The 16,377-nt window shown below is 45.4% G+C and overlaps 1 protein-coding gene across 3 annotated transcripts in view; it reads right to left on the bottom strand.

The window, feature by feature from the left end:
- The window catches only part of FHOD3 (formin homology 2 domain containing 3), a 487,786-nt gene that overhangs the window by 183,697 nt on the left and 287,712 nt on the right, over positions 1 to 16,377 (bottom strand). For all 3 annotated transcript variants that reach the window (XM_025365274.1, XM_025365275.1, XM_025365277.1), the window contains exon 7: positions 1,973 to 2,084. In XM_025365274.1, the coding sequence (XP_025221059.1) occupies positions 1,973 to 2,084 (112 nt within the window). The remainder of the gene's footprint in view (positions 1 to 1,972; positions 2,085 to 16,377) is intronic.

The following is a 16,377-nucleotide window of genomic DNA, read 5'->3' as shown; positions in this document are numbered from 1 at the left end:
CTAGCCTTGGAAAAGCTAGACCTGGTTTCTGTGCCATCGGCATTCCTTATCAAGGATTCTAGACTGGCCCCATGATCTACTCTTGGCCATAAGGGTCTTTCTACCTAGCAGCAGAGGGCAACATGCTGTGGCAGAAGAAACTTGCCTCAGCCTGGGAAACACCTTCCAGACTTACAGCCCCTGACCATGTACTAGAGTTTGTCTCCCTCACATACCCGCAACAAAGAGACCTCAAGTTGCCTCCTGGCCTGCCATCAGCCATGCCTAGTGCCGACATCTGCCTGCGTGTTCATGGGTATAGGAGCCCCCGTTAAAGGTCCCGGATGTTTTTCATTAACTTTCATTTAAACTTCTAAAATAACTCAAGCTACTGTCTTTCACATTTGGATTCAGCATTCAAAGGTGGGTCTGAGTAATGCCAAATCACAGACACAACTGGTTCGAATCAAAAGTACAATGTAGGCCACCCGTTTCTTCCTGACACATCCTGGCTGCTTTATGCATAAGTGTGCACGCACACACACGCAACTATAAGGAAATATACCAACAGGTTAACAGTGATTATCTTTGTCGAGATTAGAGGTGAATTTTTTTTGTCTTCTTTAACCTTTTCCCAAGTTTTTATAACAGTAGTATTACAATTACAATCATAAAAAGAAAAAGGATTGTCAAGTTTTTGTTCTTGAGTCTTTGTGGGGATGATAATACTACCTGGGTCTTACTGGGGAAGAAAACAAACAACAAAAGACAAAAGGATAAAAATCATTTTAATTGGGAAGCATTTTAATTCCAGGCTTCCCAATATCACAGGGTCCACAGCACGTTACACAGTAAACTAGAGCAGAAGCTCATTCTTCGCCACATGTTTGCAGCATGCCTGCTGGCTCTGGGCCAGTTAGGGCGCTAGGACACCACGCTGGGAGACAGAGACCCCATCCTTGAGCAGGCAACCTCAACTTGGAGAGACAGGGATGGGCAACACCACCACAGCAGAGAACAGGTGCATACATAGGCTTTAAAAGCACACGCCCAAGGCAAGGGGGTGGGGGTACAGCCGGGGTGAGAGAAGACGGTGGCAGGTGGGCAGGAGTTGAAGGGTGAAGGGTCCCCTTAGCCAGGGGACTGACTTTATGCTACAGGCACTGGGAAGCCACTGGTAGGTTTTGGATATGACCGAACTGTTTTGGAGGGTGGCCAGGAGCATAGGTTCAACATAGTGAGGGCCTGAGTAAGGCAAGGCAGGGGATGGAAGAGAGGAAGGGAGGTTCTTTTTTGTTTTGTTTTTAATTATACTTTAAGTTCTAGGGTACATGTGCACAACGTGCAGGTTTGTTACATATGTATACATGTGCCATGTTTGTACGCTGCACCCATTAACTCGTCATTTACATTAGCTATCTCCTAATGCTATCCCTCCCCGTTCCCCCCACCCCATGACAGGCACCGGTGTGTGATGTTCCCCTTCCTGTGTCCAAGTGTTCTCATTGTTCAATTCCCACCTGTGAGTGAGAACATGCAGTGTTTGGTTATTTTGTCCTTGTGATAGTTTGCTAAGAATGATGCACATGTATGTTTACTAGCGAGAAGGTTCTAGAAACATCTGGGGGTCTTAAGCAATGAAGCATAGAGGGGAGGGGAGGAAGGAGCCAGGGCGACCTTGAACAAGACAGGAAGAACAGGAGGAGGAGCTGGACTTCTGTGTTTCGGTGGCAGGAGCTGGGTAGAGGCAAAGACAAGCTCAGCATCTGACCTCTCCCAGGTAAGCCCATGAGCATTTTTCTTTCATTATCAAACCCCGTTCTGGCCCTAAGCTTTGTGTGCTTACTATCCTAAACAATGTTTCTTGCAGTGGGAAGTCCACATCTCAGGAATTTTGTTAATTCTTAAATCTGTCTCAAACACGTACAACGCGGAAACCTCCCTACATTAGACACCTTCACCTTCACGACATAAGGGGGCAGGGACTACTCACCTCTTTTCGTGTCAACAGCAGTGACAGCCTGAATCAGGAGAGGCGCGTTGGACTCCGAGTACTCTACAAAGACGAGCAGCAGCTTCAGGGCTGTCTTCACCACCAGGCGGAACTGGCAGAAGAGAGAAAACCATCACATCGCTGCCAATAAGGCCTGTGCACCTGAGAGCATCTCCCTCACCGCAGCTGGCACCCGGCATTTCCTAGATGAGATGTTCTCAGTGATTAAACGGATTGCTTCACAGATCCTCACAGTCCTTCATTAGAGGCCTCAGAAGGCAGGTGTTAGTACTATCCCCATTGTGCAGATCAGGAAACTGAGGTACAAAGTTCCCTGTATGCAGTCACGCAGTAAAAAAACAGAACCAGGACGTGAACTCAGGACGCATGGCTCCAGAACTCACACCTGGCAACTCTCAAAACACGAGCATTTGCTGAATCAATTATATCCTCATTTTACCCCAACTATAACATTGTAAGGTAGGCATAAGCACAGTTCTTATTTTTCCAGTTGAAGAAGCAGAAATAGCAGGTTAAACAATTTATCCAAAGTCACGACAGCCAGCTTAGGTGGAAGGGAACCGGAACCAAGTCCCCCATTCTGAAAGCCAAGCAGAGAAGGCCGCCTGGAGCCGGAGAACCCCTGCTCCCTGGATCCAGGGCTCAGCATTTGCCAGGAGCCGCATGAAGCCCAGAGGCCTTCCCTCACACAGGCAGAAGCCCCTCCCTCAGTATGCGCCCTCAGGGAGGTCACAGGTTATTCACCTACAGAAAACCCCAAACCTCCCAACTGAAGCGGCCACAGATTCCTAATCCCAGCTTTACCAGTCCCGGGGCTGCAGCAGCCTTGGGGTCTCTGGGTCAGCCTCCGGGGCCCCTTAGGTGCTGGTGCAGGGACTTGCCCACAGTCTTGCCCTTGACTCCACTTCCTTCCAAAGCCTCCTCCTAAAGGAACTTGCACACCAACTACCTCAATCTTGCCCTTGACTCCACTTCCTTCCAAAGCCTCCTCCTAAAGGAACTTGCACACCAACTCCCTCCTCCAAATGGGTTCAAACTGTGCAGCTGAGAAACAGCAAGGTTGCCTTGGGCTGTACATTCCACCCCAAGCTGCTGGCTTGCCAGTGGCCCCATCCCGCTATGGGCAAAATGCACTTTCAAGGGTAGAGGGAGCTTATTTGCACTGTGGCTGCAGGACCTGGAACTGCACTTGGTACAGAGGGAGCTGGAAGGTGTTTGCTGACTGAAGAAATCAGTCAGTGACCAGATCAATCAATCCACGACCTCTCGCCCACCCCTTGAGCCTGTATCACTGGTTGTGGCAAATCAGCTCCAGCTTCTTCCTGTGTTCTGTAGCCCAAGGAAGATTCTGTGCCTCTTGGACGCATCTGCCCACATCACAGTGTTAGGGGCCATGGGTAGAATTTATAGGTAAATTTGGGGGAGCCCAAAGAGGGAACTGTGTTGTGCAGTCCACAGGGAATAGCTTAAAAACACCACTCACCCCAAGTCATTCATCCACATTCATGCAACCCCTTTACCCCCTTGCTTCCCTCTCCTCTGCTGTCATACCTACCAAGCACACCATTTGTCTTTTCCTCAGTTCCACATCTCTCTCCAGCCAGTGCCCAGGTGCACAGCTCCCCTTTATAAGGAAACGTCTTCAAAGAGGTGCTACAGCCCCTGGCTCCACCTCCTAACTTCCCTCTGACTCTTCAGCTCAATTTGATAGGACTTCCATCACCACCTTGACCGATTACTTGTCAAGGTCACCAGTGGCCTCCACGGTATCAAATCCAGTGGTTACTTCTCTGCCCATTTTTACTCAACTCTCAGCACCATGTGACAACTAACTGGTCTCTCCAGAAACAACTTCCTCTCCCTCTGGGCAAGCAAAGTCTCCTGAGTGGCTCCTTTTTCAGTGGTTCCTTTTGGGTGCTCAGTCTCTCAGTGTGGGAAGACCTCTGAGTTCACTCTTCTTTACTCTCCTTCTCTTTCCACACTCTCTCTAGGTGAGTTCATCCAGTGCCCTGGTTTGAAAGTCCATGTAAGATCAGATGCTAAATATCGCATTCCAGCCCTGAAACTCCTGAGCACGCATCATATAATCTCCTGACATCTCCACTCAGATGCTAACAGATTCACTGTGGCCAAAACAGAACTCTCAGTTTTCATTCATGCTTACCCCCTTCCACCTACCACTCCTAGCCTGCTCCCTCCAAAGCCCCCACCTCAGGACAAGGCCCCATCACCCTGAGCACGGGGAGGGGTTCACCTGCGCTTCCCTCACCCCATCTCCACAGCAAATCCACCCCCAGTGCTGCAAGAGCTCCCTTCAAATTCTATCCCAAACTTGCCCCTTTACATTCTCTCTGTCCATCACCCTGGACCACTACAATAGCCTAAGTGCTCTGGCCTTGTCCTTCTGAAGTCCATTGTCCAAACTGCAGCCAGAGTGACCACTGCACCCTCCTTCTCTCAAGCCTCCATCACTCCCCGTCATGCCCAGGGTGCTGCCTGTCCCGGGAGGCTTTCTATGCTGGCCTCCGCCAAGCCCTCTGATCTCCTTTCTTGACACCCCCTCTCGGGCCCAGTGCACTTCACATGCTAAGCTCTATAGTTGTGTGAGTGTTTTTCACACGGCAGAGTTCATCCATGATTCAGGGTCTTCTCATTGGTTATTCCTTCTGCCTGAAAGCCACCTGGAACCAGTCATCACAGGACTGACCTCATCCTTCAGGTCAGAGAAATTCTCATATAGAAAATGCCTTCCTGACTCCTTTACCTAAAGGAGCCCCTTGGTCACCATCACATCACCCTGTTTCATTTTTATTTATTTATTCTGAGATGGAGTCTCGCTCTGTTGCCCAGGCTAGAGTGAAGTGGTGCAATCTTGGCTCACTACAACCTCCACCTCCCAGGTTCAAGTGATTCTCCTGCCTCAGCCTCCTGAGTAGCTGGGACTACAGGTGCACACCACCATGGCTGGCTGATTTTTGTATTTTAAGTAGAGAAGGTGTTTCACCATGTTGGCCAGCCTGGTCCTGAACTCCTGACTTCAGGTGATCTGCCTGCCTCAGCCTCTCGAAGTGCTGGGATTAGAGGCATGAGCCATCGTGCCCAGCCACCTCGTTTCATTCTTTTGAGACAGGGTCTCATTCTGTCAGCCAGGCTGGAATGTGGTCATGCAAGCACAGCTCACTGCAGCCTCAAACTCCTGGGCTGAAGTCATCCTCCCATCTCAGCCTCTCGAGTAACTGCGACTATAGGTGCGTGACACCACACCTGGCTAATTTTCTTTAACATTTTGTGTAAAGATAGTGGCTCTCTATGTTGCCCAGGCTGGTCTTAAACTCCTGGAATCCAGCAAACCTCCCACCTCGGCCTCCCAAAGTGCTAGGATTTCAGGCATGAGCCACTACACTCGGTCTTTTTTATCCACATCCTTTAGCAAGACCTGAAATTGTTGAAGACACTTGTTCACCTATTATGCCTCTGTTACCCCAAGAACGTAAGCTTCACAGCAGCAGACAGGCTTTACCTGCCCCATGAGGTGGTGTTCAGTCAGCATATGTGTGAAGGGTAGGCCAGCCTGTCCCCCAGTCCATCCCCCTATGCTGTGTGAAGTGAGCCCTCCCAGCCCCCAGCCTCCTCTTCTCACCTTGTAGTAGCCCCCAGCAAAGCCAAGCCCCCCCACCCCAACCGTTGCACTGAGGGCAAGCCATGCCCTGGGCTGTTATTCTCAAGGTCACCTCCTCCCCACACAGGGAGCTGAGTACTTTAGAGTGCCGGGAACTCTTCAGAGAGTGTCTGCCCTCATAACTTGGGGCCCACAATTGCTCCTCTGCTTCTATTCTGTAGGAATAGACTACATTCCAGTGTATTTTTCTCAACTACACGGTTGGAGGTTGAAGGGGAAGGTATGGCATAATGAGTTGTGCTCTGTACGTTTAGGGCTGAAGAAATTTCTTCAAGTAAATAAAAAGACCTAGCAAGTTCAGGCTTGGCAACTTCCTCAGTGGGTGGACTATTATTATGTGGTTTAAGCCTCTAAATGCCTTCCCAGGAAAGAACCTGGCTGCTGCCCAACCCACTACCCCCATTAGCTGGTCTCAGCAGGGCCCCTTAGCCCACCTCACAGAGGCTCCCTCTGAGTATCTCTGTGGTCAAGGGGCCTTGACCGATACGGTCTCAGGCACCCAGAATCCCTAAGCCATTCTCCTCTATGTGGCTCTCTAATTAAGAAACCACTGTTTTCTAGCAAAGCCTCCTTTTTCTATCGGTCTCAGCATGCCTATTCCTGTCTTTCTCTCCTCTGTGATACAGGCTCTGTTTGGAGCTCTTTTGGCACTCTAATTTGTTTTTTTAAAAAAATCCCCAAACATCTTCTGATTCATAACTTTGGGTTTCTATGAATTTGGCTTCTATTGAGTTTAAGTTTATGTGGATGTACTTTTGGAAGCTTTACTATGTAAATTAATAATAAGCATATTAGTTAAATCACGTTAGGAAAAAAAGAGCACTAGAACATTAATTTTGTAGAAATGCATGGTACTAATTGCAAGCATGCACTAACTCATTGTCAAAATATGTCCTGCAGGATCCTCCTCAGAAATACCTTACTAGCATTACTGCATTGACTTGAAAGTTAAAAAGGCACATTCTATCAAAAGAACTCTATAAGCCAACCTCATTTATCCAGAAATCATTTACTCTGATGCCCTCACGTATCTGGAATGCAGTCAAAACCCTTGACAGCTTGGAACAACCACAGTGGAGGCCACACACCGTCTCCTTCAAGTGCAAAGACACTGCTCACCCCATAGCTCTTAAAAATCCACCCCTGGTGCCCCTTGCACTTATGTTAGACACATTTTATAATAAGTGGAGTGGATATTAAGATTCACAGCACACATCTGCTGAGAAGAGGCAAATCAGAGAGGACAATGACAGAGAAGGAGAGGCAGGCCCAGTGTGGCAGCAAGAGAGAGTGTCACAAACTAGGAGAGTGGATTAAGTTGCAAGGATGCCAGAGCACACACCACGGTGTGGCCTAGACATGTCAGCAAAGCGTCACTCCAATCTGAACTGTCTGATTTTCATCTCTGCCTGGCGTGCCTTCACGTGGTAATGAAGGGTTTCACTACGACGTATAGGCTCAAGCACCTGCCCATTTGTCCAGCACCGAGAGAAATCAATCAGAATTGATTCTCAATCTTATGGAGCATCCAAGGCCATGGAAGATACAGGAGTCACAAAGCCGTCACACAGGATTATAGGGCAACAAGCAGGCAGTGTCAGCATCAGTGGTCTCAAGACAACCAAGCTGGCAGGGAGGGAGTCGTTTCCCTATCTCTGGAGGCTCTGCACGACCACTTACTAAGGTCTTTGCAGAAGGAATTCAGAGCCTGCAGTGGGTAGACTGGCTGACCCCACGGGTAAGGTCCCTCCGAATCCAAGATTCTCTGCTTCTACTTTCAACAACATTTTGAGTACTGGGTTGCTGAGGACACATGCAAACAGACAGTTTTCTCAGAGGACAGCTCCAGCACTGTCGATGAGAGCAAGGCCCAGAACTGGATCCAACCAGCCCTTTCCAGCTTCCATGGAGCAAAAGAACCATGTGATGGCTTTTGGGCTCCTGTTCACACAAACAGCCCCACTTTCTTTGGGCTGGAGAAACACACCAGAGCTCTAGATCCAGGCTTTGGGCTTTCTGTTACCTACATTTTCTTTAATTACAATCTAGGAAATACTAGTATTCCGTTTTTAGTTGTCTGTTATAATGAAGACTATGTTTATGTTGTTCTAAAGCATGCAGCTAAATCACAGTATATAACAGAAATCTGAAATAATCCCCTTGCATAAGGGGGGTGCAAAAGCAGGAACATAGAGATGGCTGTGAATTATTGTACATTTCATAATGATTTAGCACATTTTTGGTGTTACTGAGCTGAGCTTTACTTTCTGTTGCAGCTATCATTTTGCACTCTCAAAATAAAGGCTAAAAGCCTTCAGAGGACCAGAGATTCCTCTTGACCCAAGGAAGTGACATTTTCAAGTCAAGCTTCAGTCCAGGGACTGAACCTCCATATTCCATAAATAACTCAGGGCTCAATGTCAGCTCCACAACAGGGAGGCTGGGTTGGAGGGAAGGGTAGCAGGATGGTGTCAACAAAGAGCCTTGTTGCTGTTGTTTTATTTTCCAGGTCAACCCAAAGGAAGAGTGTGGAGTTGCCTGTACAGAACCTATGTATCTAGATTTCAGATAAAATGTAATCACCAAATATGTGGGAGGGTAATAAAAAACAGTTTCTTAATACTTTTACACATAAAAACAAACTGGAAGTCCCTTCATCTTTTATTGCACTTACAGAAATGCAAGAACTATACTTAGCAGGTCAAATATGCTGCTCGTTAAGCAAAAATAAAAGAATTCCAAAAAATCTTCAAATTCCTAATTTTTCTTCTAAAAATTCAACAGCCATAAAAAGAAAACAATTTCCAAACCTCAAGATTGAAATTACAAAGGGGGTTGGAAAACCATGCTTCATTTTATTTGTTTCATTTTCCACTAAAACATCATAAATATATGCTATATAAATGGATGCTGGTTATTAAAACTGAATTCGAAAGTGGTAAGATAACTTGATCTATAAAGCTTTACCACATTGTTTACAAGCTCACCAGCACTTTAGAATACACTAGTATTACTGTAAAGAAAAAAAAGATCTCAAGTGACTTAGGATACAAACTCTTTATTTAAATATTGTATCCCAATGCTATATACTTAAGCTCAGAATTTCTGAGCAAGCAGCTCAGAGTGTGCCCTAAAGCCTTCCTAACTGGTTATCAAACAATCCAACAGACATCCCAGACTCCAAATCTCTCCCTTCTCGACCTCTAACAGGTTATCTGCAACATGAGGTGGGTATTACCAGAAATAAAGAATAGGCACAAACATATTAACTAAGTACAGAACTCTGGGTCTTGGTTTGCAGGTGTCCTTCAAGGGACAGTGTAGACACCAGGGTTGGCACATCTACCAGAACAGGAAGTCATGTGCACCAAACCCACATGGTCCAGCCTCAGGGTCTGATGGCCAACCTGCTTATGACACAATGCAATTTGCAGAAGGTATATTAGCCAAGGATAAGGCTGGGTAGCCCTTAGGATTTTACTAGTGAACAGGAAGTCTTACAGAATGTAAAATAAAGCAGACAACACAAAATAATTAAAAATAACAATAAATATACTACAAATTAGCATTTTATCTCTCTCTCTTTTTTTTTCCAGCGCCAGGCTGGAGTGCAATGGCACCATCTCATCTCGCTGCAACCTCCACCTCCCAGGTTCAAGTAATTCTCCCGCCTCAGTCTCCGGAGTAGCTAGGATTACAGGCATGCACCACCAAGCCCAGCTAATTTTGTATTTTTAGTATCTAAAATAATGTTTATTTAAATAACTATTTTAAAATAATCTAAAATAATCGTCTAATATGTTGGTCAGGCTGGTCTCGAACTCCCAACCTCAGGTGATCCACCCTCCTCGGCCTCCCAAAGTGCTGGTATTACAGGCGTGAGCCACCGCGCCTGGCTGGCATTTTCTCTATTGAGATAAAATTCTGGGGCTTAGATGAAGGTTTTGTTACCCCGGAAAAGGCCTATATGACCAAGTGAATTTCTATCCTACCTTAACTCTGCTTATCTTTGGGAAATAGGATGCCTGAGGTCAGAAGTTTCCCCTCCTGACTAAACAGGGTCCAACTGCTGGGATCCAGGGTGGCCTCTCACTTGGCCTCTGAAGAGTTTCTAGACTTCATTATCATCTAATTCTCATGCAAAAAGATACTTCCACCAGCACCCTGACAGTTGATAATCACCATGACAACAATCAGAAGAAACCATAAAAGGACAAAGAGAAAAGTTGCATTTCAGTTTCAGAAGTCCCTCCCCCACCATTTCCAGAAAAGACATGACTATTCCTTCCCTTGCTTTTAATGCCCCAACCCCTTCATTAAAGACGCCCTGTATCTGTGACTTCCCTTGAACTGAGGAACTGATTTGTGAACCATGCTTCCACTTCTCAATTCCATGGCCATCGAATAAAGCCTGCACTGCTTGGTGCTCACTTTTGGTTTTGTGTATTCGCTTCACAGCACAATCAGGGAAACACCCCCTTTTGCAGGGACTGGCTTTGTCAGTAAGAACTTCTTTAAAGAACCATTAATAAAAGTGGACAAGAATCAGAAAACATCCACTTGGTTAACTTTCCCTTAAGACATTCAAGGTAATTATGAATAACTGACAAAAAGTAACATGCGGCTGGGCATGGTGGCTCATGCCTGTATCCCAGCACTTTGGGAGGCCGAGGTGGGCAGATCACAAAGTCAGGAGTTCGAGACCAGGCTGACCAACATGATGAAACCCTGTCTCTACTAAAAATACAAAAACTAGCTGGGCGTGGTGGCACGCACCTGTAATCCCAGCATTCAGGTGGCTGAGGCAGGAGAATCGCTTGAACCCAGGAGGTGAGGTTGCAGTGAGCCAAGATGGTGCCACCGCACTCCAGCCTGGGCGACAGAGAGAGACTCTGTCTTAAAACAAAAAAAAAACAAAAAAACAAAAATGCACATCTTTTATTGTTTACTTAGGAATACCAAAATCCCTGCACTATAATATTGCCCGAAGGAGCACCTTGATAAGCAAAATGAAATTCTTGGTTGAGGGAAATCAACAAGATTGGGTACTTTCCAGTTGGCAGCATTCCCATTTTCAAATGCAAAACTTCACATTCTAAGGAGGCTATGTAACTTGTCGCATAGCTCATTCCTGGAAGAAGTTAAAGAAAAACCCAGGTCAATCTGATTCTTTCCACTATACTATGGAGGTTTCCATCTTTCACTCTGGTGCAAAAACTTAAGCCTTGGGAAAAATGTGACAAATATTATCTTCTGAGTAACAATAAAGGTTAAAGAACTCTCTTAAGTAAATAACCAGCCCTGGAAACATGACAATGAATAGCTAAATCCCAGGTTTGGCAAACGTGCTGTTAGAAGAGTGTGGCAGGCAGCTCACATCTCTTTGGAGTAGGGGGAGAAGGGCTGGCAGACGGGGGCTGGAGTAGAGAGTGGCAGAACCCTGCAGGCTCCCAGAAGTCTATGCTGCTTCTGGTTCTCTTGCCCATCCAACTCTCCTAGAAACGGGTAGAACATCTCTCTGGGAGGAACAGCATGCTGCCTACTTTGGTTTTTTTGCATTTCCCTAAATGTTCTTGCAGATTGGAGCCACCCACTTCTATTCTTCCTCCAACTGCTGAAACTCAGCTGGTTGCCCTGGGCTACAGGGACAGAAGAGTCAAAGGTGTACCCTTAGTTTCTGCTTCTTGCGTTCACAAGGATAACGTCTTTGTAAGTTAAAATTCGGGTTTATCAGCAAGCCTCTTAAGAATTGAGGAACCACAGTCAGCTCCCTGAAGATGATCATCTCAGAGTGAATGGAAGAAACTGCTGTTTAGCCCTGTGTCTGGAGACCCGTCTGGACAGTGGGGCCTCCTCAGCCTGCTGCCCTCTTTCAGGTCTGGCCTGAATCACTTCCCTCTCACTCTGAGGTCTTCCTAAAACAATAACTAGTGAAACTTGCTTTTTCCCTTTTTTCTCCTACTGAGATTATTCTCACGTGGGGGCCTCTAACATATCAAATCAGTGAGAATGAGTGTTCTGGGTATTCACAGCCAAGTGGCCGGCAGAAGAGCAACAGCCCTAAGGAAGAAGCTGGCACTTTATACCCACAATGACTCCAACATAAATATTACGTGACTATGCCATTAAAACCCACGGAATTTTAGAAATCTCCTCTAATAGAATGTTGATAAACAGCAAAAATTCAAACACAACCTCATTCACTAAACTATTTTTATGCCATTAGAAACAAAGCTCTTTAAATACAGCATAGCATTGGAAACAATTCAATTAACAAGACGAGAAAAGTCAAATGAATAATAGTACATTCATATGACTGTATACTATGTAGGCATTAAATACTGCAGTTTAAAAATGTTGTAGTAACACAGGAAATGCTTATAATATACTTAGAGTTAACTTTGTAAGAAAAATTCAAAGAAAAATCAGAAGAAAAGGTACCAAAAAATGATGATCTTTATGTGGTAGTGTTTCCAGGTAATTTTTATTTTACATTTTTTGTATTTCTAAAGTTTTATACAAAGAGAGTATGTTACTTTTATAATCACAAAAAATTCAGTAAATGTTTTAAAAAGTTATTTTTTACTATCAAGATTTCCATACTACACCAGTAAACTTTAGCTGTTTTAGTTTTTTGAGATGGGGTCTATGTGTTATTCAAGCTGATCATGAACTGGGATCCAGAGATCTTCCTGTCTCAGCCTCCACATAGCTGGGACTACAGGCCAACATGCCCACTTGCCATATTTTTTCTTTAGTCTGTTATCTTTAACTGCATTATTAAAAGAATTAGTCTTAATCAAATCTCTATTAATGAAACATATTTCAATTCAATTAATGTGGGAATTATAAACACAACATCCAATATTAAGGATGGATTTAAGACAATAGTACAATTCAAGGAACTAACTATAATGTTCTAGTAACTCCCTTTACCTGGACCATATAGAATTTTCTGGCTGAGTATATCTCATGCTATTGCAGTGTATTTACAATGTTTTTATAATATTAACAATTGGACTTCTGGCTTCCAGCTGGAAAGATGTCGAGTGTCACTCCCAACCTAATAATAAGAGAGAGACAAACAATCTTTCACACCGTAACTTTTCTTGAGCCCATCATATAGCTGGGGTTGCAGGAAAACCAAGTAGCCTGAAATCTAGGGAGAGAGTGTGTTCTCTCCACCCAGAAAGGGTGAGAGGCCAGCAATGGACTATCTGAAGCAGGGTAGGGGAGGAAAATGAAGCCATTTATACAAAGCAGTAGGAAAAACTCAGGCCAGGCACTGTGGCTCATGCCTGTATTCTCAGCACTTTGGGAAGCCAAGGTGGGAGAATCACTTAAGCTCAGGAGTTGAGACCAGACTGGGCAACATGGTGAAACCCCATCTCCATCTAAAACACAGAAAATTAGCTGGGTGTGGTGGTGTGTGCCCTGTAGTCCCAGCTACTCAGGAGGCTGAGGTGGGAGGATTGTTTGAGCCTGGGCTGTCGAGGCTGCAGTGAGCCGAGACTGTGCCACTGTACTCCAGAATGGGTGACCAAGCGAGACCCCATCTCAAAAAATAATAATAATTAAAACAATATAACCTCAGATAATAGTTTTAGCAAATCGTCAAATGTCAACTGTGGGCTACCATGAGAGCATAAACCCCTTGGAACTGCAGACACAAAGGGATTTGGCACCCACCAGTAGGCTGCTCTCCATGGCACTCACAAAGAAGCAGGGGGCAGGGCTGGGACCAAGAAACTTTCCTAATAGTGCAGGCCTGGCGATGCACAGTCACACAGCAGGCAGAACAGCAGCAACCCTAAAGGAGGAAGGGAGCAGCCAGCACTGTGAAAAGACAGGAAACCCCAGCCAAAGCCTTCTCCCCATTGAGACAAAAGCCTTAAGCCACAGGGAAGGTCAACAAGGTGGTGGAGGAGAAGGGAAAAGAATAAAACCCTGTACTCCAGAGGGCAGGGATGGGAAACCATACTGGGCATCTCCTGCTGCTTAGCGTTTCACATCTTCTTCACTATTATAACTCCCATTTTAAAGATGAAAAAGCAACCCACCCCAAGGATGGTGCAGGCGTGTGTGACTCCAGAGCTCTGGCACTGACTGACAGACGCAGCATATCTTGATTCCAGGAAGGCCTTGTGAACCCAGTGAAGAAACACAGCTGGATGGTCAGAGTTCAGCAGCTTCCCACTAATTGCACAATGACCCTAAAATGCTCTGACTGATCAGTGTCAACCTGCAGGCTGCACTGGTTTATGCATTCCTTGTCTCTGTCCCACTAGATATTTTCATCAATGGCATGGAAGATCTGCTTATTCATTTTTTGTTAAATAAAATTAGCACTAACAGTTAATAAGAGAAAGAGGCAAAACAGAATTCTTAATTATCTTGAGGCTGGAACTCTGGCCTACAGTCAATGGGGGGAAAATGCAAGCCCTGCATTTAAATGTGAATCAATCAATCACAGACGTGCAGAATGGAAGAAACTGGCAGATAAAAATGTGTGACAAAAATCCGGAAGGCTTAGTGGATTGCCAGTTCAAACTTGAGGCAACACCCAGGGCTGCTGCTAAAAGATGTAATAAATCAGAGGTGGCATTTGTGGAAGAATGATATCGTATCCCAGCTACCATATTACTATTCTTTCTACTACATGAACAGAAGAGTTGGTAACCAGTAGGATGAGGAGCTGAAAATTATGTACCCAGGTACTATCGGTAGCAGCCATCAAGTTTAGCTTGGACAGGGTTCACATGGTGACTGCCTTTAAATACTCAATGAGCTTCCACAGCAAGTCACAGTGTCTTGTTCAAGAAAGCAATGCACAAGCATTTGGTTAATGACAGGTAATGCATGTCCCAAAAAGGAAAGCTTTCCACCAATTCCAGCATGCAACAGTATCCCTGGGCAACCTAGGCAAATGATTTGATGGTCCCTCTGCCTCTAGCAATATCAGGAATGGGACAGAAGATGTCAGGAACACCTGTAACATAACATTGCCATCTGTTCAAGGCTAGGATTCCATTATTTACATTAAGTAACTTACAAAGGTCTTCAGTTCTCACCCCCACATTTGGGTCATCTGAGCAGATCACACAACAGTGCCATGCCAGTGGCTCTAAGACCAGAGGGCTCACCGCATCTCCTCTCCTCGTCCAACAGCCAGTATCTCCTGGGGCACATGGAGCACCAGGCTCTATGGCACTTAGCTCTCTTTGGGAATATTTCCTTCATCTCCAAACCAGTGTGTCCAAAATTTTCTTGCCAACAAACCCCAATGTCCAACTCTTCAACTGCCAGAGGCACTGCCGTATTTATAGCTGCAGAGTCAAACTGTGACCCCCACCTTTGGTTCCTTTTATTTTCTTATATCTAGAAATCTCCTCCTAGAAGGCTAGTCCTCAAAATGTCTCCATTTTTTCATTATTCTGTTTCTACTGCTACTCTCACCTTACAGCTGTGACACTGAGTAAACCCTTCCCACCCAGCTTTCCCAACCCTGTCAGTTACCCCTCCTCCACCACTTTCTACACAACATTCTACACACCATGTTACTTCTCTTCATTTTGCAGTCCTGAAGAGACTTTCAGCAATGTCCCCAGTGTTGGGGGTGGGGTGGCGGGCAGGCATATAGGCTCTCTAATGTGTATGACTGAGAGAGAGAGAGAGCAAGCAAGCGAGTGTGCGTGCGTGTGTGTGTGTGTGTACATGCATGCAAGGAGGGCCTTGGCCAGGGCTCCTCCAGCTAGGGCTACACAGGAGTAGCAAGGCCTGCTCACCCTCACGCAAGTAGAAAGGAAGTCTGGAGACCTGTGATCAGCAATGTGGGGCACAGATAGAAGGATGAGATTCAATGGGGCTGGTGGGAATGTACAGAGAGCAGGGCAAGCTAACCTGAAGAGCAATGCAGACAGGGAAGCTTCCAAGCCAGTACCCCGAGGCACCCCTAAGAGGCAGCAAGGAGGTGAGTGTTTGCCAGGCTCAGGGCCCTAAGGCCTTCACTATGGGCCAAAAGAGGATCCATAGAGATAAAGAAACACACTTTCCGTGCTGGGTGACAAAAGGGCCATGCTGTATATAGACTGAATCATCTTAACCCAATTAATTAGAATTCCAGATTTATGAAGAGAAAAAAATCCACATCCTGTGATAAGTCATGGGCCTGGCATCTGCCTCTTATCCCTGACTGGGGAGTTTAAAGATGGGCTCTTGTAAATAGAAAGAAACACTTTATTGAAAACACTTTTTTCTTTCTTTTAAAAAGTCATTATTTGGCTACGAATGCATCATTTTCTCCCCTGGCTATGAGTCTCAAATATCTGCAAATATGCATTGCATAATGAGCCTCTGGCAGGCTGCAAAATCACATCTTGTTGCCTTTCATGGAAGAAAAATGAAGAATTATGAAAACACGATGACAAGATTTTTCTACTCCAGTATTTCCTTTATCAACTCTGTGACTGTACAAGGCAAAGGCAACTGGATGTCAAGGTAAACTTTCCAGGTTAAGATAAATCTGACTCTTTGTCAAAACAAAATGCTAGGACCCCTGGCTTTCCTGATTTCTTCATTTGAATTGGGGAAAACCTATTGCAGCTGTATTGACCAAACCGTATGTTTAAGGAGGAGACTGAGGCTTCATTCTCAAAACCTAAGGGTCTTAGGTTGATGTATCTGTTGTTCTTTCAATTTCTCACTA

This window comes from Theropithecus gelada, chromosome 18 (assembly GCF_003255815.1).
Source record: "Theropithecus gelada isolate Dixy chromosome 18, Tgel_1.0, whole genome shotgun sequence".
Classification (NCBI taxonomy): domain Eukaryota; kingdom Metazoa; phylum Chordata; class Mammalia; order Primates; family Cercopithecidae; genus Theropithecus; species Theropithecus gelada.
The sequence above is the reverse complement of the archived record's forward strand: the minus strand, read 5'-3'. Positions and strand labels throughout refer to the sequence as shown.